The sequence below is a fragment of the Colobus angolensis genome, unplaced genomic scaffold, assembly GCF_000951035.1.
Source record: "Colobus angolensis palliatus isolate OR3802 unplaced genomic scaffold, Cang.pa_1.0 Scaffold32, whole genome shotgun sequence".
NCBI classification, from domain to species: domain Eukaryota; kingdom Metazoa; phylum Chordata; class Mammalia; order Primates; family Cercopithecidae; genus Colobus; species Colobus angolensis.
This window is the reverse complement of record NW_012116488.1, coordinates 11,825,527-11,851,273: the sequence shown is the minus strand read 5'-3', so window position 1 is coordinate 11,851,273 and position 25,747 is coordinate 11,825,527. Positions and strand designations below refer to the sequence as shown.

Here is a 25,747-nt window from a genome sequence, read left to right as displayed (position 1 = left end):
TGTAGGTATCTGTTAAGTTCATTTGTTCTAGGGTATAGTTTAAGTCCATTATTTCTGTGTTGACTTTCTGTTCTTGATGACCTTTCTAGTGCTGTCAGTGGAGCATTGAAGTCCCCCACTATTATTATGTTGCTGTCTTAGGTCTAGCAGTAGTTGTTTTATAAATCTGGGAGCTCCAGTGTTAGGTGTATATATATTTAGGATTGTGATATTTTCCTGTTGGACAAGTCCTTTTATAATTATATAATGTCCCTCTTTGTCTTTTTAAGCTGCTGTTGCTTTAAAGTTTGTTTTTTTTTCTGATGGAAGAATAGCTACTCCTGCTCACTTTTGGTGACCATTTGGAATATCTTTTTCTACCCCTTTACCTTAAGTTTATGTGAGTCCTTATGTGTTAGGTGATTCTCTTGAAGACAGCAGCTGTTTGGTGAATTCTTATTCATTCTGTGATTCTGTACCTACTAGGTATCTACCCAGAGGAAAAGAAGTCATTATATGAAAAAGATGCTTGCACATGGATGTTTGTAGCAGCACAATTTGCAGTTGCTAAAATATGGAACCAGCCCAAATGCCCATTAGTCAATGAGTAGATAAAGAAAATGTGATGTGTATGTGTGTGTATTTTTTATGTGTGTGTGTGTGTGTGTGTATATCTCACTCACCATAAAAAGTAACAAAATATTGGCATTTGCAGCAACCTTGATGGAGCTGGAGACTATTATTCTAAGTGAAGTAACTGAGGAATGGAAAACCAAACATCATATGTTCTCACTTATAAGTGGGAGCTAAGCTGTGAGGACGCAAAGGCATAAGAATGATACAGTGGACTTTGGGGACTCTGGGGAAAGGGTGGGAGGGGTGTGAGTAGTAAAAGACTACAAACTGGGTACAGTGTACACTGCTGGGTGATGGGTGTGCCAAAATCTCAGAAATCACCACTGAAGAACTTATGTAACCAAACACCACATGTTCCCCCAAAACCTATAGAAATAAAAAAGTGCTTAGATATGAATCTAAGAAAATGTGTGTAAGATCTGTATGTTAAAAATTGCATAAAACTGAATATTCAAAGATCTAAATAAACAAAGATAAATATTGTGTTTATGGATTAAAATAAGGAAGTGGTAATGGTCAACATCCCTGCCTTGTTCCTGACTTGGGGGAAAGTATTCATTCTTTCACTATTAAGTATGATGCTGGCTCTAAGTTTGTCATAGATATTCTTTATTGGGTTGAAGAACTTCCGTTCTATTTGTAGTTTGCTGATAGTTTTAAATCATGAGTAGATACTGTATTTCTCAGATTTCCACATGTAGTGTGGTATCCAGGTGCTTTTTGACAATTCTGTTACATTGACTGATTTCAAAAATTAACCTTTTTGGCCAAGTGTGGTGGCTCATGCCTGTAATCCCAGCACTTTGGGAGGCCGAGGCAGGTGGATCATGAGGTCAAGAGATCGAGACCATCCTGGCCAGCATGATGAAACCCCATCTCTACTAAAAAAAAAAATACAAAAATTAGCCAGGCGTGGTGGTGCATGCCTGTAATCCCAGCTACTCGGAAGGCTGAGGTAGGAGAATAGCTTGAACCGGGGAATCGGAGGTTGCAGTAAGCCAAGATCGCGCCACTGCACTCCAGCCTGATGACAGGGCCAGACTCTCTCTCAAAAAAAAAGCCACAAAAAAACAAAAAAATGAAAAACAAAAAAAAAACTTTATATTTTGAGAAAACTATAGATTCACATACAGTTGTAAGAAATAATACAGAAATATCCATGTTCTCTTTACCCAGTTTCCCCTATAGTAACATCTTCAAAAACTATAGTACAGTATTACAACCAGGATGTTGACATTGATAAAATCAGGATGCATAAGATTTCCGTCATCAATGGATCTCTCATATTACACTTGTGGGGTCACACCTATTTCCCTCCTGCTCCTGTATCCCTCCTTAGCCCCTGGAATTCGCTAATCTGTTCTCTATTTGTATAACTTCGTCATTTCAAGATGTAACCTTTTGGGATTGAATTTTTTTTCACTTAGCATAATTTCTGAGATTCTTCCAGGTGGTTACACATATCAATAGTTCTTTTTCCTTGTTATTGCTGAGTAGCATTTCACAGTATGGTGTACTACAGTTCGTTTATCCATTTCTTCACTGAAGGACATATCATTGTTTTCATGTCTTTTTTGTTGTTTTTGTTGTTCAAATAAAGGTGTTATAAACATTCATCCACAAGTTTTTATGTGAACAGAAATTTTTATTTCTTTGGGATAAATTCCCCAGAGTACAGTTGCTGGCTTGTATGGTGTTGCATATTTAATATTTTAAGAAACTTCCAAACTGTTTTCCAGAGTGGCTATACCGGCTTACATTCCTAGCAGCAATGAATCATCCAGTTTTTTGGCTTTTGGTGGTGTTTTTAAAATTTTAGCCATTCTGATAAATGTGTAGTGATATTTCATTGTCCTTTTACTTTGTGTTTGCCTGATGGTTAATGAATTAAGCATCTTTTAGTGGGCTTATTTGCAATCTGTATATCATCCTCAGTAAAACGTTCCCTCATGTCTTTTACCCATTTTTGAATTGGATTGTGTATTTTATTACTATTGAGTTTTGAGAGTTCTTTATGTGGTCTCAACACTAGTCCTTTTTCAAACATTCATTTGCAAATATTTTCTCCCAGTCTGTGCCTTGTCTTTTCATCCTTTTACAGGGTCTTTCACAATACAAAAGTTTTAAATTTTGATGAAGTCTAACTTTTCTTTCTTGTAGATCATGCTTTTACTGCCAAGTTTAAGAATTCTTTGTCTAGCCCTAGATCTAGAAGCTATTTGCCCATGTTTTTCCTGACAGCTCTATTGTTATACGTTTCACACTTGATCTTAGTGAAAAGGCTGAGAAGTGATTAGTTTTATGTTTTAGGTGTAAGTCTGTGATTCATTTTGAGTTAGTGTGAGGCATAGGTCATGTCAGTTTTTTTTTTTTTTTTTAAATTTTAAACACCTGTGGATATCTAGTTGCTTCAGTGCCATTTGATGAAAAGGCTATCTTTTGTCTACTGGATTGTCTTGCACTATTGCCAAAAATCAGTTGGGCATATGTGTGGGGTCTATTTCTGGGTTCTGTCTTCAGTTCTGTTGATCTATGTCTCTCTCCCTCCACCAATACTGTGTAGTCTTGGTTACTATAGCTTACTATAATAAGTCTTAACAGTGGGTGGACACAGTTCCTCCTACTTCATTCTTCTTTTTCAAAATCGTTTCAGCTATGCTCATTCCTTTGGTTTTTCATATAAATTTAGAAAAAAATATAATCTGTCTCCCAAAATCTTGTTTGTATTTCGATAGGAATTGTGTTAAAGCTGTATACCACTTTGGGAGAATCGCCATATTTACCATGCTGAATTTCCCAGTGTATGCCTCTCTAATTGCTTAGATATCCTTTGATTTCTTTCAGCATTGTGTATTTTCAGCCTACAACTTCTGTACATATTTTATTAGTTTTTTGGAGTGATTATAAATTATATTGAATTTGTAATTTCAGTGTTCATGTGTTGACTTTTGTCAAATGTTTTTTCTGAATTGATATGATCATGTGATATTTTTCTTCTTTAGCCTGTTAATATGATGGAGTACATTGATTTTTAATATTGAACCAGCCTTGCATCCCTGCAATAAACTTCATTGGATCATAGTATATAATTCTTGCTAAAATTTTGTTAAATATTTTTGCATCTGTATTTATGAGGTATACTGCTTTGTAGTTTTTCTTCATGAAGTGATTTAGGAAGTGCCACCTCCTCTTTTCTGGAAGAGATTGTGTAGAATAGTGTTAATTTTTCATTAAATGTTTGGTAGTATTCTCCACTGAAACCATCTGGGCCTAGACATTTTTTTAGGACTTTGAAAATATTAATTCAATTTCCCTAATAGTTGTAGGAACATTCAGATTATCTCTTTCATATTGGATAAGTTGTTACTATTTATGTTTTTCAACAAATTGGTCCATTTTGTCTAAGTTTTCAAATTTATATGTATAGAAGTATTCACAGCATTCACTTATTGTCCTTTTGATTTCTGCAGTCTGTAGAGATACCTACTGTTTCAATTCTGATGTTAGTAATTTTTGTCTTCTCTTGTTCTTTTGTCATTCTTGCTGAGGTTACTTGATTTTTATTGATCTTTAAAACAACTAGGTCTTTGTTTCCTTCTTTTTCTTTATTTTTTCTATTTTATTATTGATTTTATCTTTGTTTCTTCTGCTTGTATATTGTGATTATTTTGTTCTAGGTTCTTGAAGTGGAAAGTTAGATTATTGATTTGAGATGTTCCGTTTTTTTCTAATGGTTACATTTCCGTCTTTGAATATGTTAGCTGTATCCCACAAATGTTGATTTTTTATTTTCATTCAGTTCAGTGTATTTTTTGATTTCCCGTGAGATCTTTCTCTTTGATTCATGGGAATATATAGAAGTTTGTTTAGTTTCCAAGAGTTGGGAGATTTTTCTGTTACCTTTCTTTTACCAACTTCTAGTTTGATTCCATTGTGGTTAGAGAAAATTCTGTATTATTTAAATTTTCAAAAATTTGTTGAAGTTTGTTTTATGGTCCGTCTTGATATATATTCTTTCGGCACTTGAATGGAATGTGTATTCTGCTATTGTTGGATACAGTGTTCTATAAATGTCTACTAAATCTTGGTTGATGGTATTCTTGAGTTCTTCTATATCTTTGCTGATTCTCTGTGTAGTTCTATCAGTTGTTGAGACATGGGTTCTGAAATCTCCAGCTGCACCTGTGTATTTGTCTATTTTTCTTTTCAGTCTTATCAGTTTTTGCATCACATATTTTGCAACTCAGTTTGTTGTATACACATTTAGGATTGCTATTGCTTGGTGGATTCATCTCTTTTATTATTTTATAATGTCCCTGTCTGTCTCTGGTGATTTTCTCTTCTCTGAGATTTACTTTACTTGATATTCATATAGCCACTCCTGCTTTCTTTTGATTCACATTTCTATTATATATTATTTTCCGTTCTTTATTTTCAACCACTGACACTGTTTTCAACCACTGATAACTGTTTTTTGAAGTGAGTTTCTTGTAGACAGTATATAGTCAAATCATTTTTAAAAGCCGCTGTGCCAATTCCTGTCTTAAACTGATGTATTTAGACCACTTATATTTAATGTAATTGTTGATATTTTAAGGCTACAGTGTATCATTTTATTTTTTATTTGTTCTTTTTTTGCTTCTGTTTTCTTTTTCTTGCCTTCCTGTGAAAAGTTTTGTTTTCACCTCTGTGAGGTATTAGAGATTGTACCCTTAATTTTTACCTTAATTGCAAATTAGTGAATAAAATTCATGGAACATTCAATATTTAATATTCCTGACATCTGTTCATCTAGTTAGCCATCCATTCATGCTTTCAAGAGATATTTATTGAACCTCTACCCTGGGCCAGGCATTGTCATTTTCTTTTTCTTTCGGATTATTCTCTTTCAATTCTTTAGTAGTGTAGTATATTTATTTCCTCTGGTTGTTGTAACAAGTTACCACAAACCAGGTGGCTTAAAAATAATAGAATTTTATTCTGTCACAGTTCTAGAGAACAGAAGTCTGAAGTCAAGATGTCAGCAGGGATCTAAAGGAGAATCCATTATTGCCTATTCCAACTTTTGGTGGTTGTCACCATTCCCTGACTTGTGGCTGTATTGCTCAAATTTCTGCATCTGTGGTCAAACGGCCATCTGTTATGTTTTATTCTGTGAGTTTCTCTTTTAAGGACACTTGCTATTGGATTTAGGGCCTAGCTAGTTTGGATAACCCAGGATAATCTCTTTATCTCAAGAGCCCTTTAAAAATTAAGACAATAATTACAGGTTCTAGGATTAAGATGTAGACATACCTTTTAGGGGGCCACCATTCAGTTCACTACCAGTAGTGGTTTTCTGTACAACTTTAATTTCTCTTTTTTTGACCCTCTCTCCATTTGGCATGGATTCTCTATTTTACACCCTTCGCTATTCCTTCTGAATTTTGTCTAGTAAAGCATTCTCCTAGAGAGTGATGAGAACAGTGGAATGATTATGATATCCTGTATTTCATAGCTTACCATATTGCAATAGAAAAAGCCTTTCTTCATGGCAGGGCAGCTTCATTTAGAATCAGAATATGTTTCTTTTTAATAGAACTTACTCTGAAGCAAAAATATATTACTTAAAAAAACTATGTAAAACATGTATTAAAGTCTTATGTACATATAACTACAAATCCATTTGAAGAGATAAGTAAAATAATTCTAATCAATAAGTAAATATCATGGAATCAGCAGTCAATATTTAAATTGGTGTCAGTTAAGAATAGGTGGGATTTCCCTCTGAGGTGATGCCATGTTTATTGGCATCTTTTTGATATCTATCTATCCATCCACATATATATATGGATATTTCAAGTATTTTCAGAACTTAGGCCACTTTGGTTATATTTGAAAACAGTTTTTTTGCTGTTTGTGGAAATGATTTTTTTGGGAAGAATCTGAACATTTTTTTCAAGGTATTTAGGCCACTAGAGTATTGCTGAGATTATTTTGATAACTCCTTAATAAATGTCAATTTAAAAAGGAATTATGTAAATACACCCTGCTGATCTTTAAGAGTATTGAGTGTATCTTTAAGAAGTTTCTGCCATGGAGTCAAATCTAGTTTTACAAGTGATTTCACTGTACCAAGAGAAAGTTGTATGATTTTGCTGTAGTTGATTTTATTGCTTTCCCTGTTGTTATGATTATTAATGTTTACCGTAATAAAATGTTACCGTTTATACATTTTTATAAAGTATGGCAAACTGGCAGGTCACAGGAAAAAATGAGGTAGAATTAAAAAATACGTATTTAGTAATAGTCTCAAAACTTTTAGGCTTAAGACATATTAAAACAATAAGACAATCTTGTTTCAGCACAAGCATAATTAATATCTTCATGTATTTGCGTTAAGATTTGCTTAATGAAATTTCAGTTTTGGTTTCAGTTTTATATCTAAATGATGTATTTCTGGCTTAAAACTTAGAAGTCTGAGTGCTTATCATTCAAAGCAGTCATTTTTCCAATTAGTCCATACTTTTTATAACTGTGCAGAGGAATTCAGCTTGTAATTATACATTTTAAATTTGTGTTCTCTTTGTAAGTGCTGGTCAAGATGTCCAAGGAACAAGTGTGATTGCAAATCTCCCATTTTTGATGCGACAGAATCCCACTGAGACACTTCGGAGAGTGTTGCCAAAAGTCAGAGTAAGTTGGTATGAAATAAGATTGGAGTTTCCCGTTTTTCCCAGTAGCATGTTGTCATTGTTGAAAGAGGATTTTGGAGCTTTGATGGCTGATCTTTTGCACCTTGAGTGGAGGAAGTGTTATTATATACATTTTGAATTATAATGAAAATATTTAGGGAAGTTAGCTGATGGAAATGGAGAAATCCAGATCTTAAGTTGTAAAATTTCTTTAGTCATTTTCTCAGTAGAGACATTTTACTAAAGGTAGTTTTTAGTAGCTCAAAAACACCTCCTAATTATTCTTAAAAAAAAGTATTTAATATTCTGTTGGCTTAAATCTATATTAATAGTATTTGTATAACATTGATAATATAATTGAGCTGATACTCCTAATAATTGACCCTATGATGACCTCTGAAGAATCATCAAAGATTGAATTATAGCCATCACAATTTTAGATGTGTATGTAATTTATTGCTTCATAAATTTCTTCAGAATTAGTTTTTCTGCTATGAACAAAAATGTTTGATCTACTATTACATTCTTTCTTCTATTTAGTATTATTAATATAAAATTAAATAATTTCAACTATTAAATATTTAATAATTATTTATTTGTACTTATATGCAAAGTGCTTTTCTTTATAAGAACTTGAATGAACAAAACAGACACCAGTGTGTGTGTCCTCCAAGAGTTTACCTACTAATGGGGTCAGTGAGGTTACATACTACTGAGGATTATGTTTGCTAATAGAGGTTGGTAGATTTTGCTTTTTTTTAAATTTGGATATAGCTCTTCTCATAATCTTTAATTTATGTGTTTAAAATACTGAAGTTATTATTGAGTCCTTGAGTTTTATTTTTAGGCATGTGTATTATGGTTCTAGTTACTGTGATTTGGATCAGGGACATACCATGTTATTTTCATGAGAAGCCCACCTATGCAGGCACTATGAACGTTTTGACCGATTACAATGGGGAATTAAGATGATATTTATTTTGGCATTGCATGTGATTCAAAAATAAATCAAGCTTTTTTGTATCTGTTTTTCCCAGAATCATGCCATAATTTCAAAGGAATTAGGTCCACACAGACCAGGTTTATTTTTACATTCAGTTTCTGTGATACTAACTGACCTACAGTTGTCAGCAGGACACCTGGAAGTGCCAGTTAAACAATAGCAGAAAGGAACAGGTATTTAGGTCCTCTTGGCTACAGAGTTAATGTAAGTAAGCAAATTAGATTTATAGCTAAGAATATTGCATGCTGCACACTCTGCGTTGAGCAGGTGAAATCTGGTCCACAGAGAGCATATTAGATGTCCAAAGTTTCATGATGCAAGAATAAAAGATGAAAGAGAGCAGTGAACTTTAGACGTCTCTAAATTACTTTGCAAAAATCCTTTTGTTGAGTTCACCATAAAGAAAATTAAGTAACAGCTACCCCAAAACCTTAATTTCATGGGGACATATAAATAATATTGTACACTCATATGTATAGCATATTTATACAAAGAATCAAATGTATCTTCTGAAACTATAAAGTATGCCTGAGTTATAGAAGATATGGTTTTAATAAGCTTTAAAAGTAATGGAAATTAATCCATAATACAGAGTATATTAACTGAATAAATGGATACAAAGGTAGTATATACTAATGAATATGTACTAAGGAAGCCTTTATTTATAACTGAATGATTTCACTCATTTATTTTACTAATCAACATGCAACCATTTATTTAGGACCATCGTCTTGCCCTGTACTCCATTTAAAAGAGATACCAAAAAGGTAGAAGAGTCCAGATTAGATTGTATATTAGGAAGGTCTAGTGACCATGGGAAACAATGAGAGAACAAGTATAGTAGAGTATTGTGTGCTTCTGACTTGATGTAAAAATGCTGAAGAATAAGGCAAATGAGAAGGGCTTTATGGGGGTAACTTCAATAATAATGACTTTTATTGATAGTTTAATATATAGTGTAGACAGCAAAACATTTAATCACCCTCACTTCAAATGATAAAATCTGTGTTTCTGTGCATATTGTTTTAAATTCATTGTATTCAGATTTTGTTATGACTTATTGGTACTCCTGGTTAGCACCTCTCTCAATTCCACCTCACTTCTGTGAGTGTTTACTTTCCAGTGATGAAGTGCTGACAAAATATTGGGTAACTGCTTTATTTACTTTTGCTTGCCCATGATTTCTCAATTTTTTTTTTTTTAAAAAAGTGATCTTGAGCATTTAGTAATAATGGCATTGTCATTCATTCATAAATATTTACTGCCTTTTATAAGGCAGGCACTGTTCTAAGCACTGGGAAAATAGAAGTGAACAAAAGATAGGGAACTTGCCCTCAAGGAGGCTACAGTCTAGATGGAGAAACAGACATTAGACAAGCAAATCCCTCCCCACCCAAGAAAGGTATAATGGTCATTTGTGATAAGCAGTCTGAGTGTACAGAACACGAGTTGATGAGATAAAGTAATAAAGTAACGAGGGCACTTGCTGTGCATTGGGATGGCAAGGGATGCCTTTTTGAGGGGCAGAAAACTGAAGGGATGGAAAGAAGCGCCATTTGAGAGTCAGGATCAAGTAGTTCAGGTGGAGAGAGCAGTAAATAGCCCTAAGGTGAAAGAGCTGGTTGGGACTGAGATAGAAACAGGTGTGTTTTGGACCCAGTGAATGGGGTGGGATGTGATTGAGAAGAGGTTAGAGAAATGGTTGATGACGGAGCATGCAAGCGTTGGTTTTCATTCTTAGGACAGTGAAAAGTCCTTGAAGGCTTTAAAGCAGGCAATGACTTAATTGTGTCCATACTTAATTATTGAGCATTTTGATTATTGTATGGAGAATAGATTGCAGTGGGATAGTTAGGAAGCTTCAGTACTGGGCTTCATAGCTAGTATGAGGACAACTAATTAAGACAGTAGAGAGCAGTGGACATATCTGAGATAATATGGGTTAAGGTAGAATGAGCAGAACTTTGTAATGGATTGGGTTTGTGAAGTGAGAGATGACTTCCAGATTTCTGGCTTGACCATGCATATGGTTCTGCTGGTTTTCGGTTATAGTTGATAGTCTGTTGAATTCATAAGGAAAATAATTTGTGTACTTGATAATACTAGTCTTTTATGAATAATTTACTTTTAAATAATTTAAATAAATGAACAATAAATATTTTATGCATTAAGTTAATTAATACCAAGATGTTTACCACGTTTGTAACAGTAGTGTGTGCAGCTTTTAGGCTCACTTTTTACCTTGTCTTTACCTTTAAGAACATCAGATAAAGTAATGGAGATTTTGCTGGCCTTATGTATTATAAACTTTCACCAGTGATATTTTTGTTTTATTGCATTTGCATTTTGTTCTTATGATAATGGATTAACTGAAAAGTGATTTAAAAAATAGGTTGCTATTTTCACTGTTTTAAAGATAAAGGAATTTAATGTTTAAAAATAAAATGTCAGAAACAGAGTTGGTGTTACAATTGAGCCAATCCATCAGATTGAGGTTGATGTCTAGAATAACTAACAAAAGAAGAAAAATAGAAAGTAAGAAAAATAGAATTAAGCCAATCCATAGTATTTCCCCAGTTTATTTTCTAAATTGTGTGCAAAGTGGGCAATGAATGGTAGTGCAGTTAGGCCACTCATCTCAAGGTTGAATTTAGCTAGGAATTTAGAAAGTAAATGTTTGACCTCCAATTTAAATTTCTTAAATGTGGAGACATTTTGAAATATAGTTATTACCATATATTCACGTTACATGATTTAATCCTAGAGTATCTGTTAAAGAATTGTTTTTGTGTGGTTTTATTAAGTTTTAATTCTTTTTCCACAGTATATTAAATTGAAATCTTAGATGTTTGTTAGACCTCAATATTTGATTTGAACTTCTCGTTATCTAGAAGTGAAAGAATTTGATTGCAAGATAAATATCCAAAATATTATACCATGGTCTTTTATAAAATTCATAATAATAGTGATATAATTACACCACATAACAAAGGTGATTCCATTACAATCCAATGCAAAAAACACTCTCTACTTATTGAGTTATTAAATTTATTTAGTTGTTTTTACACTTATTGGCAACCATAATATATGTCATAAAATTATATAATAGAAATTAAGCAGCCGGGTGCGGTGGCTCAAGCCTGTAATCCCAGCACTTTGGGAGGCCGAGACGGGCGGATCACGAGGTCAGGAGTTCGAGACCATCCTGGCTAACACGGTGAAACCCCGTCTCTACTAAGAAATACAAAAAGCTAGCCGGGCGAGGTGGCTGGCGCCTGTAGTCCCAGCTACTTGGGAGGCTGAGGCAGGAGAATGGCGTAAACCTGGGAGGCGGAGCTTGCAGTGAGCTGAGATCTGGCCACTGCACTCCAGCCCCGGCGACAGAGCGAGACTCCGTCTCAAAAAAAAAAAAAAAAAAAGAAATTAAGCAATACCAGGTACAGATAAAAATAATGTAGCAAATATTTTTTGAGGTCTTATTACGTGTCAGGCACTGTATTCTGTCAGATATTCTACACGTTTTAATCTGAATACTCATTAACAATTCTATAATGATCACTTGACAGTGGAACAAACAACTTAGTGAAGTAACTTGCTCAAAGTAACAAAGCTTGCAAGTGGTATAATTAAGTTGAAACAGGAAGTCTGAGTCTTCAGTTTTTACTACTCATTAGGTGATCATAACTGTAACAGATATAAAATGTATAATTTAATGTCTCAAGCCTTAGTCATCTCCTGTCTGTACTACAGCAGCCTCCTCACTGAATCTGTTGCTTCCATTTTGCCTCTGTTGATTCCATTTTGCCTCCTAGAGGAAACTCAACCAGAGAGATCTTTTAAAAAGCATCAGTCATATCTTGTCTCCCTCTTGCATGAAAATTACTTAAGTGGTGTGGTAGGCAGAATCATGCCCCTTCCCCAAAGATATTGGGCCCTAATCCCTAGAAATTGTAAATGTTACCTTATTTGGAAAAAGGGTCTTTTCACATATAGTTAAGGGTCTTGAGATTGGGAGATTATCCTGGATTATTGGGGTGGTGGTCTAAATGTCATCACATGTATCTTTATAAGAAGGCAGAGGAGAGTTGACACATACATGTAGAAGAATGCAATGTGAAGATGGAGGTAGAGATTGGAGTGATGTGGCCACAAGCCAAGGAATGATAGCAACCACCAAAAGCTGAAAAAGGCAAAAAGTAGATTTTACCCCAGAGCCTCTAGGTGGAGTGTGGCCTTGCCAACACTTTGATTTTGACCAGGTGATACTGATTTTGAAATTCTGTCCTCCAGACCTGTGAGAGAAGAAATAGCTATTGTTTTAAGCTACTCAGTTTGTGTTAATTTGTTACAGCAGCCACAGGAAACTAATAAAAGTAACTTTATTTCAAATAAAATACAACCCCCTACCATGTCCTTAAATCACCCCCATCTACCTTTGTGACCTCATCATCTGCCAATCTTTTCCCTTTCTTTCATAAGAGCAGAATATTTGTCAGTCTCGTTTCTCACTGTACCCCGAGAACTCAGAATAGTGCCTGGCAAATAATAGGCATTCAAAAAAAATTTTGTAAATGGGTGTTCATTGAACTTAACATTTAGAGACAATATAAGTATCTACCTGAAAAACCAAGGGAACATTGGCCTGATCCGCTGATGGTATTCTTGAATAAGAAGTAGGAAGAGAATTTGTTTGGAAATTTGAAACATACATGTAGAATGGTATATAACGCTGATTTATGTTCCTAGAGAGACTTTTTGGGGGTTTGAAGAGGATTTGGGAACTATATAATAAAGGATAAAAGGGACATAATCAATGTGAAATGTGATTTCCTTTTATTTTGGTGCATGTCGCTAGTCTCAGCTACTCAGGAGGCTGGGACCCAGGAGTTTGAGGCTGCAGTGAATAGTTACTGACTACACTCCAGCTAGGGCAGCATAGCAAGACCTTGCCTCTAAAAGACAAACAAACAAAAATAAAAAAACAAAAAAAGAAAAAGAAATAGTAGAAAAAAAATAATAAATTTCTCCTAATTTGATTATTTATTATGTACTTTTATATCTCCTGTATATGGGTAGTTTTTTAAAACATCTTCTAGAGTTTTTACAGAAAGCATTCACTTTGTAAGTAAATTTGTAAATAGGAAGCTTTACTTTTTTAAAAGTCCTATTTCAAGTAGCATAGTTAAGTGGACAAACAACCTAGATTGAGCATTCCTATTCTCCAAATCCAAAATCAAAATGCTCCATAATTTGAAGCTTTTTGAGCATAAATATGATGCTACAAGTAGAAAACTCCCCATCTGACCTCATGTGATGAGGTGCAGTTCAAGTCAAAATGCAGTCAAAACTTAGTTTCATGCATGAAATTATTTAAATTGTTGTATAAAATTACATTCACCCTATGTGTATAAGATGTATATGAAACAAATGAATTTCATGTTTAGACTTGGGTACTGTCCCCAAGATATTTCATTATGAATATGCAGATATTCCAAAATCCCAAAAGATTCAAAATCTGAAACACTTCAGGTTACAAGCATTTGGAATAAGGGATACTCAAGCTGTAATAACGTGTGGAACACTTACTGTGGGCCAGGCGCTGTGCTTAATGCTTTAGATATATCCTTAAAAAAATCCTCCTAACAATTCCATGTGATGTATTTATACTCATTTTACAGCTGGGAAAATCTTGGCTTAAAAAATTCAGTGTTTGTGAATATTTAGTTGGGAGATTTCTAGGAAGCATGAACGTATATAATTTATTCTTACAGTTCACCAAGGAAAAGAAATAGTCTTGACTAAAGGAATTAAAGAGCGTAAACAAATGATCCAGATTGCTTTCTTCTTTGGTTTGCAGCTAAGAAAACAGGCATCTGTCTTCCCCACTAAAGATGATGTGTTCTGAGATAAGCATAATAAGCAGATCATGATGTTCCAGACCCTTACAGATCATAAAAGTCCCACAATATATATTCTATAGACAGGCTAAACATTTAGGGACACTGATAGGAAGGAATGTAAGTAAGAAAGTGAAATAATTCCTGTAATGTAAGGTTGACAGAAGATAATCATCAGGGTCAGAATTAAGAGGTCTTGTGGTTTAAGAAGCATAAAATTATATAACATTTTTCTATTTCACTCAGAAAAAAAGAGTATTAATGAGAGGAATTAGAGATGAACACATTGATACAAACTGTTCTTCTATGGTTTACAGCTTAAAAAATAAAAGTACATTTAATGCTATGCATTTTGAGAATAATGTCTTTTATGCTTTTTCTTTTTACATATATATCTATGTGTATTTAAGGACAAAATAGATTGACATTACTAATGACTTCACAATGATAATTAAAGTTCTATGAAACATTTACTGAGTATATAGTTTTTCTGTGTATTATAGAGTTATATTAACTGGTATTCCTTATAGACCTAAAAATAATGCCTTTCAGTAAATTCTTAGTGGACACCAGTGTTTTCACATATGCTTCTTAGTCATTCAGTCATTTGTTATTTTTACCCTATCTGCAATAAAAACGAACAGAAGCTTCTGAAATTATTTTAAATGTGTAGTTAAGCTTATAAGGGAGTAAGGAATGATACTAGGGCTCAAAAACAAAGCAATCCGTTTCACTTCCATTTAGGATATAGAAAGCTGCAAGAGAACATCACTCTCATTCTAATAACAGTAGGTTATCCCCAAAATCCACACAGTCATAACTTCTTGAGCACATCAGAGCTGGTCACAAGGCAGCCAAGTGAGCTGAATTCACAACAGTAACAAACCCCTCTGAGGATAGATGGGACAGAGGAACACTGACTTGGTAAAGCATAGGAGGAAGAGGTGCCCACCACATAAAGTAGTTAGTAGTATCAGCTAAGATCTTAACAAATTTTTAAAGGGTGGCTGTGGGCTAGCACAGTTTATGTCTTTAGGATAATTTGTAGGTTAGACACAGAGGAGCTTTGCATCCATTTGCAAGCTCTTTTCCATACGTCTCCACTGTTTGCTCTGTGAAATAGACTAGGGGACAAGGCAGGAGATTGGAGAGCATCTCCCTTGGTGATAAAGGTGTGGTACTGATGAGCTGCTGCTGAGGGACAGGAGCCAACTCTGCCCATTTTCTGAAAACCTTCTTTATGAAGCAAAAGTCTAAGTTGCAGAGGGAGAAGCAGTGAACTTTCCTGCTTCTACAGCCCAGGTGAAGTGCCGTTGCTTCAGTGGGTGTGGCAGGAGCAAAACCCACTTGCCTCTGGAAGACAGGTAGAAAACCCTCACTCCTCCAGAACCATGCAAAGATCACTTACTTCTGGGAGAAATGTGGGAGCATAAGCCTTTTGACACTAGGGGCTGGGTGTGGAAGGCGAGATGTTAGACCTAGGACCCTGCACTGATAAAAAGCAGAGGTCTGCCACCAATGGGGATAGGGCAAGAAACTTGACCCTGGCAAAGGTTCCCCTCCCACACCCCAAGATACAAAGTTATAGGACAGGAACACGGAAAAGGTTACATTCCTGAGGCCCAGGCTCAAAGACCCTACCCAAGATGAGGCTGGACCAAGATATCTGAGAATCCTCTACATCCACCATTAACCTAGTGTGTAGTAACAAGCAACAGTTGTCCTACTAGAGAAGGGACAAGAGTGTGGAGAGAGACTCCCTGCTGAAAACTGAGGGTGGAGCAGGAACACTGAGGAAAACCCTTTGACATCTGAGGCTGCACGTTAAACAAAAGGTAATAGTGGCCCACTATTGGAGGTTTGAAACCTGTGGTGCTGTGATTGCCATAGCACCAAAAATCCTCAAACCCAGCTCCATTGCTAACTAGACTTATTATTCAACCCCCTGTACTTAACAGCTTAGCAGAGGAGGAATGTTCATTTCTGAGCGTAAATACTATTACCTCTATTGTCACTGAATATCCAGCATTCAACGTTTCAAAATCAAAAATTTCTGGGCACACAAAATAAGGAAACTTACCAAAACATAAAACAACAACAGATCTAGTATCAGAGAAGACCCAGATATTGGAAATACTAGGGAATTTAAAGTAACTGTGATTTATATAGTAAAATATCCACTGAAAAAACAACATGCCTGGATGTATAGGGCATTTCAACAGAGAGAGGATCTATAAAATAATCAAATGAAAATGCTAGAAATAGGCAGGTGTGGTAGCTCATGCCTGTAATCCCAGCACTTTGGGAGACCGAGGTGGGCTGATCACTTGAGGTCAGGAGTTCGAGACCAGCCTGACCTCCCCGTCTCTACTGAAAATACAAAATTAGCCGGGCGTGGTGGTGCATCCCTATAATCCCAGCTACTCAGGAGGCTGAGGCAGGAGAATCACTTGAACCCAGGAGGCGGAGGTTGCGGTGAGCCGAGATCGCGCCATTGCAGTCTAGCCTAGGCAACAAGAGCGAAACTCTGTCTCAGAAAAAAAGAAAAAGAAAAAAAGAAAAAAAAGAAAATGCTAGAAATAAAAATGATATCTAAGATGAAGCATTTCTTCAATGGACTTATCAGCAGTTTGAACATGTCTGGTGAAAGAATCCTTGAACTTGAAAATAGAAATTATCCAAACTGAAACATAGAGATAGAAAAGAGTGAAAAATTAGAAGAGAACATCCAATGGCTTTGGGACAGCATGAAAAGATCTAATATATGTGCGATCGGCATCTCAGAATGAGAAAAGAGAAACGAGAAGGAAGAATTATTTAAAGAAATACTAGCCAGGACAAAGCATAGATCTAAGAAGACCAGAGGACGCCAAGCAGAATAAATGCATGGGAGCGCACGTGTGCGCGCACGCGCGCGCACACACACACCCTCTCCCCTAGACACGTCATAAACTGCTGAAAATAAAAAAGGGATAATCTTGGAAGTAGCCAGAGACAAAGGTGACAATTGAACAGACTTCTGATCAGAAACTGTGTAGTCTAGAGGACAAAAGAATATCATATTAAAAGTACTGAAAGTGAAAAGCAAAAATTAAAAAGTCAACTGAAATATATACCCAGTTAAAAATATCTTTCCAGGACGAAGACAAAGTAGCTTTTTTAGATAAACAGAAATTGAGAGAATTAATTATATCAAATCTATACCGCAAGAAATCGTAAAGGAAAATTTTTTTTTTTTTTTAAAAGATAGAGTTTTACTCTTGCTGCCTAGGCTAGAGTGCAATGGCATGATCTTGGCTCACCGTAACCTCTGCCTTCCGGGTTCAAGCAGTTCTCCTGCGTCAGCTTCCGAAGTAGCTGGGAACAGGTGCAGGCACCTGCTGCCATGCCCAGCTAATTTTTGTATTTCTAGTAGCAACAGGGTTTCACCATGTTGGCTAGGCTGGTCTCGAACTCCTGACCTCAGGTGATCCACTCCCAAAAGTGCTGGGATTACAGGTGTGAGCTACCGCACTCGGTTGTAAAGGAAATTCTTTAGGTGAGAGTAATGTGATACCAGATGGAAATTGATTTACATGAATAAATGAAGAACACTGGAAATGGTAAAAATTAGGGTAAATGTAAAAGAAATAACAGTTCTACACAAATTCATTCAGAAAATAAAGGAGGAGGTAAGAACTTCCTGATAAACTTTCAGGCCAAACATTACCCTGATGTATATATACTCATGAGTGTAGATGCAAACACCCAAAAAATGAGAAATCAAATCCAACAATATATCAAAAGGATAATAATACAATATGACTAGTCAGAGTTTATCTCAGGAATTCAAGATTGTTTCAAAATTTAAAAACTAATCAGTATAAATCATCTTATCAGAAAACTAAAAAAGGAACACCACCATCTAATCTCAGTAGATTTAGAAAAAGTATATGACAAAATCCAACAACTATTTCTGGAAAAAAAAAATCTTAGCCTGGTGTGATGATGCACACTTGTAATCCCAGTTATTAGGAGGCTGAGGCAGGAGGATCTCTTGAGCCCAGCAGTTTGAGTCTAGTCTAGGCAAGATAGTGAGACCCTGTCTTAAAATCAGGCCTGTTGTGGTGGCTCTTGCTTGTAATCCCAGCACTTTTGGAGGCCGAGGCAGGTAGATCATGAGGTCAGGAGTCGAGACCAGCCTGGCCAACATGGTGAAACCCCATCTCTACTAAAAATAGAGAAATTAGCTGGGCATGGTGGTGGGCATCTGTAATCCCAGCTACTCGGGAAGCTGAGGCAGGAGAATGGCTTGAACCTGGGAGGCGGAGGTTGCAGTGAGCCGAGATTGTGCCACTGCATTCCAGCCTGGGTGACAGAGCGAGACTCCATCTCATAAATAAATACGTAAATAAATAACCCCACAACTCAGTAAACTAGGAATAGATGGGCACTTCCTCTGTGAGAAACCTACAGGTTCACTTAAAGGTGAAAGACTTTTTCCTAAGATCAGGAAAAGGCCAAATGTGTCTGCTCTTACCACTTTTGTTTAACAGTATACTGGACATTCTAGCCAGTAGAGTAAGGCAACAAAAAGAAAAAACATTCACATTGCAGAGAAAGAAGTAAAGCTATTTTTTTTTCTCAGATAACATTATCATACGTAGGAACCTACAAAAGAAAAATACTGGAACTTCCAAGCGAGTATAGAAAGGTTGTGGGATACAAGATCAATGTACAAAAATCAATTGCATTTCTACGAACCACCAACCAACAATTGGAAATTGAAGTTTTTCTTAAACTATCAAAATAGCATTAAAATATGTAATACTTAGAGATAAATCTGGTAAATGTTACATAAGATCTGTAAACTGAAAACCATAGAACATTTCTGAGAGGAAATAATGAGAGAACTAAGTGAACTGAAACGTAGATCATATTCATGGATCAGAAGACTCAATATTGTTAAGATATCAGTTTGCCCCAGATCAATGCATATGTTTAATGCAAATTAATCAAAATTCAAGTAGGTTAGATTTTTGTAGGAAATGACAGACTAATTCTAAGATTAATATGAGACTGTAAAGGACCTAGAATAGCAAAACAACTTTGAAAAATAGGAACAAAATTGGAGGACTTATATTACCTGATTTCAAGACATAATATATAGCCACAGCAATTAATACTGTATGATTGGTGTAAAGACAGATAAAGTAATCAATGAGACATAGAGAAAGTTTAAAAAATCTCACACCTACCTCACAAATTGTCAGTTTGTTTTTGGCACAGGGGCAAAGGCAATTCATTATAGAGAGGATAGACTTTTCAAAAAATGATGCTAAAACAGTTTGAAAAATAAATCCATGCTTTGCTCCATATGCAAAAGATAAAATAGATCGTAGACCTAAATGTTAAAGACTGAAATTATTAACACTTCTAGAGGAAACAATAAGAGAAAATCTTTGTGACCTTGGGTTAGGTAAAAGTTTCTTACATATGACTCTAGAAGCATGATCCTTAGAAGAAAAATTTGATAAATTAGATCTGTTCTTCAGAAGACACTACTAAGTGAATGAAAAGTCAGAATGGGAGAAAGTATTTATAAATCACATAGATGACAAAGGACATGTGTTCACCATACATAAAGAACTTCTCAAAACACAATAATAAAACAACCCAATTTTTAGAAATATGGAAAAATTTTTAAGATGCTTCACCAAAGAACATTTGCAGATGGCCAGTAAACATAAGAAAAGATGTTCAACATCGTTAGTCATTAGGAAAATGCAAGTAAGTCTCCAACACACTTGTTAAAATATCTGTACTAACAATAACAAAAAAACCAAAAACAACAATTGACCATACAAAGTATTGTGGAAGATCGTGGAGCAACTCAAACTCCCTTACACTGTTGGTGGGAATGTAAAATGGCACAACTTTAGAAAACAGGTTCTCAAAAATTTAAACATACATCTGCTATATTACTCAGCTATTTAACTCCTAAGGATTCAGAGAAAATGAAGTATCTTTTCATATAAAGTCTTATACATGAATGTTCATTGCAGCTTTGCTTGCTATAGCTAAAACTGGAAACAACCCAAACATCAGTCAACCATTGATGGGTAAGTCAATTGTGGTATAACCATTCAGTGATATAATGCTCTTTACATATTCTGGTTATGTGTTGAAATTTCTTCTTCCACTCTGTGGCTTCTCCTGATGTTTTAGATTTTATTTTGTGAACAACATGATTGGATTTTATTTTTTAATCCAATCTCACACTGTATTTTAATTAGAATATTTTCCCATTTACATTTAATGTAATTGCTTAGGTCATCTTACAATTTGCTTTTTTGTTTTGCCAACTGCTCTATGTTTCTATTTCTCATATTTATTTTATTTAAATTGATTAAGTAGTTTTATTATTCCACTTTCCCCCTCTTCTGTTAGCTTGGAAGTTACAGACTCTTTGACTTTTCTTGTGTTAGTGACCTTAGACATTACAAAAAGGACATATTATCAAAGTCAAATTGCACTGGTGTTTTTACTGTCTTCCTAGATAATAATACAAGAAGAACCTTAGAGTTCTCTATTTAATCCTCTTCTGACTTATATATTATTGTTGCTAGCTATTTTATTTATCTATTTCAGGTCTCCTAGATATTGTTGTTTTATCTAACCAATATCTATTTAGATTTACCCACATATCTATCATTTTTTTATTACCTATAGTAATTCCATTTGGAATCTTTTTTTTTTTTTTTCTGCCTGAAGAACACCTTTTAGTATTCAGTACAAGTCTGCTGGTAACAAATTATCTTTGTTTTTGTCTATTTGAAAATGTCTTCCACATGCATTTTAAATAGATGTTTTTATTAGCATAGGAGTTTACACTGTGTATCTGTAGATTTCTAGAAATATGGAGGCATATTTATGGCTTCTTGACTCTGTGGCTTATTTTCTTTGGCCAATTTTGGAAAATTCTCAGGTATCTTTTTACATGTGCCTCTGCCTAATCTTCTCTCTCTCCTCCTTCTAAGACTCCAATTTCATATATATTAGACATTTTTATAGTATTTCCATGTCCTTTGTCTTCTTTTTTTCATTTCCATCCTTTTTTCTGTTTGTGATTTATCATTGTTTTATTCTAATACACCTTCTGTCTCACTAATTCATCTGTATCTAACCTGATTTTTATTTTGATTATTGTATTTGTCTAGTCTAGAATTTCCACTTAGCTCTTTAAAATCTGCCATGTTTTTTATATCTTAGAGAATTCTCTGTTGAAATTCTCAATTGTATCTTTTATCCTCTTGAACCATGTATGTATCATATAGCACCAGTACCTGGTGCTCCTTTTGGTATGTTTATATTTTGTATTGTTTCTGCTTATTATATTATCTCCTCATGTGTGTTGACATTATTGATTATGTGCTTGGTCTTGTATTTGACAAACCTTTTGTAGAAATAGTTTGAGGCCTAGGATGATATCTTTCTCATGAAAGGAATATGTTTTCTTCTGGCAGACACCTAACTGCACTAGCAGTAGAGTCTTACTTAACCTGATTTCAGGTACTGGATGATTTGAAGCTGGGCTTCAAATTGTTGGTGTGACATTATGTTTATAGTAGCAGTAGGAGGATGGTGGAGCTTACATTCTAACTACACTGTTAATTCTGTACCTAAAATTGTAATAACAGCTAACAGCAAGAAGTACAAGATGCTCTAAGAACACCTAATAACAGGTAATCTCCTCTGGGGTGTTAGAGAAGGCTTTGCTGAGAAGTGACGGTTGACATGTATGAAGAGAAATAATTAGACGAAGGGCAAGATAAGGGGAGATAGGAAAGCAGACATTCCCAGCATTGAGAAGGAAAGAGAAGCATGCAGATTGAATGCAGATTCAAAGAACTGAGAGAAAATCAGTGTGCCTAGAGCATAAAGCAAGAGAAGTTGCTGAGACAGTGAAAAAGCCCAAATTATGCAGATCCTTAGGTGCATTATGTAAAAGAATATTCAAATTATAGTTTTAAATGCTTTGAAATCTCATGCTGACTGTAAAGTCAAAAATGAATCAGAGGCCGGGCGCGGTGGCTCAAGCCTGTAATCCCAGCACTTTGGGAGGCCGAGACGGGCGGATCACGAGGTCAGGAGATCGAGACCATCCTGGCTAACGGTGAAACCCCGTCTCTACTAAAAAAATACAAAAAACTAGCCGGGCACGGTGGCGGGTGCCTGTAGTCCCAGCTACTCAGGAGGCTGAGGCAGGAGAATGGCGTAAACCCGGGAGGCAGAGCTTGCAGTGAGCTGAGATCCGGCCACTGCACTCCAGCCTGGGCGACAGAGCCAGATTCCGTCTCAAAAAAAAAAAAAAAAAAAAAAAAAAAAAAGAATCAGAAAAGAGTGATGTAGGGTGGAATGGAAGGGATGTAGTGGGTGAGGATCACTTGGAATCTGTTACCCTTACCTGAGCAAACCTTCAAAATAGCTTGGATTAGGGTGGGAGTAGTCTGGTTGGAGAGGTGGGTGGATTAAAGAAATAGATAACAAAACCGGACTATATGAGCAATAAAAAACCAATAGTATCAAGGATAACTCCTGAAATCTTGGTTTGTAAACCAGGTGGGTAACAGTGGCACACACTAAGATAGGAGACTAGAGAAAGCCCACATTAGGACAAGAGACTGGAGGAGGCCCAGGTGTCCAAGGAAATACCATGAGCTCAATTTTGAACTTGTTGCCTTTGAGACACCTTTGAGACATCCGAAGTAGAGATTGCAGTGAATTGTATATACAGATCTGATACTCTGAACAGATCTGCCAATAAAAAAGTAAAATTTATACAGATTACATTTAAAGTCATTTGTGTGGAAGAGATTGTCTGCAGAGAAAATGAAGACCAGAAGTGGAGAACTGCTATTGGAAACATAATTTTACACCAAGAAAATAAGGAAGCTTAAGAACTAGAAGTGTAAATTGAGGACATATATCACAAGGGTTTTGGCAAAATATTTAATTTTAAGTTCCTGATTACTTCTAATGTATCGTTAAAAAACAATCAGTTGATCTATGTGGATGTGGAGATGGTGACAGAGAGGTATGTGTGCACAGAGAACCTATGCAGGTATATAAATAGAAATGTTGGGGTTAATCTCATTTTAAGATTAAATCAAGAAAGAATAATAACAGGAAAGGGAAAGGGAACTTCCTCTTTCAATAAAGGCAGACTAGGTAACTCTAATCAACTCTCTTGGCCAGGATAATTTTTAAAGCTGAACAAAACATAAAAATCATCTGCATACAGGCCCATGGAAAGTAACAAGGTAGTAAAACATTACCCTTCCAAGATCGAAGAGACAACAAATACCCAGAAAAGTGAGCATGTAATTTGGGGCCTGCTTTGGGCCTGGGGGTATTTGCTGATTCTAGAAGAGGGTCTTGAGGGACTGAGAGCCTAAGTGACTTCTCTGACAGCCTTGCAGAGTCCCTGGTAAGCCCTTCTGCCGTAGGAATAAAGGCAATCCTGAATAGACTGTCTTTTGCAGGGGAGGACAGCCCAGCTTCAAATCATCTAGTACCTGAAATCAGGTTAAGTAAGACTTTACTGCTAGTGCAGTTAAGTGTCTGTACATTGTTAGTCCTGCTCATTGCTGGGTCTCTAGGTCTCTAGCACCTAGCAGCACAGTGCCTTGAACATAACTGAGCATTTGAGTGAGCGTATATAGTCAACAGGAATCACTCAAATGAAGAGATCCTTATCCTTGGCTTCTTTCCAATTTCCCAGAATACATAGTATGATGCTGGGACTTGAATGAAATTAAAATGATATTATCTTCAGAATTAGATCTTCTTTGGGCTACTTTGGAGAGAGATTAGGATAGAAGGTGGAAGTATTATGACTGACTTGGGGGGAAAAAGTCCTATTTCCTTTTGCTTATAGATGTTTGCTAGACTTTCCATGGCTGCTTTTTTTCTAAGAGAACTGTGTATAATTTTTGGAAAAAATATTGAATTAATCAAATATTACTAGAGTGAATCATTTGGAAGGAATGGTTCTTTATAGCTGTAACATCCATTAAAAAGATATTTCTTTGAAAAGCACATCCTTTCTTTGCAAAGTTTTGAATTGCAGCTTATTTACATATTTTAAGCCTAAATTATGAAATTCCTGTGATTCTAATTTATTACGTTTAAAAATGACTTAGCAGAGTACTGCAGCCTGAAGGCTCAGTTGCAAAACCATGGTCTTTAAATTGATTTGTTTGTTTTGGTGTTCTTATGATTTTGCATGGCAGCATATTTTATTGTATATTTACAATAGTTATGTGATACTTACTATTGGTATTTCCTTTATGGAAAGAGTTCTTACCTCCTCATGAACCTTGCTAGTCACTGAAATACAAACTTAGGAATGGTAAAACATATCTCCCTTTGTTATTTCTGTTTATTGTCTTCACTTCATTTTCCCTCTCAGATTTTGATTTTCAGTGATCTTATCCAGTCCTTTACACCCTTTATTTTAGTGGTGGGATGTGGCAATCAGGGATAGGGAAAATAACGAGGTTTAATCATTAAAGGTATCTTAGAACCTGGCATATTTCAATTATTCATATTTAATGTATTTGAAAGTCTTTTATAAATATGATTTTATAATGAAGAGGGCTGTTACACTATTATGTTAATTACTAAAAGCTCCCACATTTATAATCTTTAATACCCCAGATATTTTATATGTCCCAGATATTCAGTATTTTAATATAGAAGTCCCTATTATTCAATTTCAAAATAATCAATACTATCTCTAAAAATACACAGATATTTTGTAATTTTAGAGTTCCTTTACTTTTTACTAGCACTATTCATGATAAATATATTTTTCAGTTTTATTCAATAAGATTCTTTTCAGAATCTGTGAAACTTAAACACTTGCTCTTTTGGAGTAAGCCAATGATTTATTTAATGCTTTTCTATGTTGTGTATTGTAAGGAGAAATATCTTCCTGATGGATATAATATGGGCTTGTTGGAGACAGAGCTATTTCCCTCTCTGCAAGGAATGTATTATGTTGTTTTACAAAATGCTTTCTTGCACCACTCATGCTAACTAAAGAGCGAATTTAAACACAGACATGTTTACTATGCTTTTCTTCCTTGAATGGGTACAGTTTTTAAAACTTGGAAATGTACCATTAACTCTTAATGTCTCATTTCATTTTTGAGGAATTCAAGTTGGAATGCCAGCCATACTATAGTAATGTAAGAGGAATGGTAACTGGCATTAAGGCATGCACTTAAGCAATAGAGGAATTTACTTTTCAGTGTCTTCCAAGGTCCATGAGGATGCACACTTATTTATCCAGAGAGTATGGATCTCACGTATGTTTGTCCAGAGGGTGTGACTCTGTGGAGGAGAACACTTACTGGTAAGTATTGAACTCTTATTGTATTATGTTTCAGAAAAATATGTTTAGAAAATCAGTTGATTTTTAGCAGTGATGAAATCTCTTAGTCTGTGCTGGTTTCTTAACAGTGGACAGTCCCAGATGTTGAAGTCAGCACAACAAGAGAAAAACCCAAATC

General features: G+C 35.3%; 1 protein-coding gene across 1 annotated transcript in view; it reads left to right on the top strand.

Moving 5' to 3' along the window:
* Positions 1-25,747, top strand: part of PPP4R4 (protein phosphatase 4, regulatory subunit 4) — a 105,629-nt gene that overhangs the window by 26,457 nt on the left and 53,425 nt on the right. The window contains exon 3 of the mRNA XM_011951542.1: positions 7,188-7,290. Within this exon, the coding sequence (XP_011806932.1) occupies positions 7,240-7,290 (51 nt within the window). The 5' untranslated portion in view covers positions 7,188-7,239. The remainder of the gene's footprint in view (positions 1-7,187; positions 7,291-25,747) is intronic.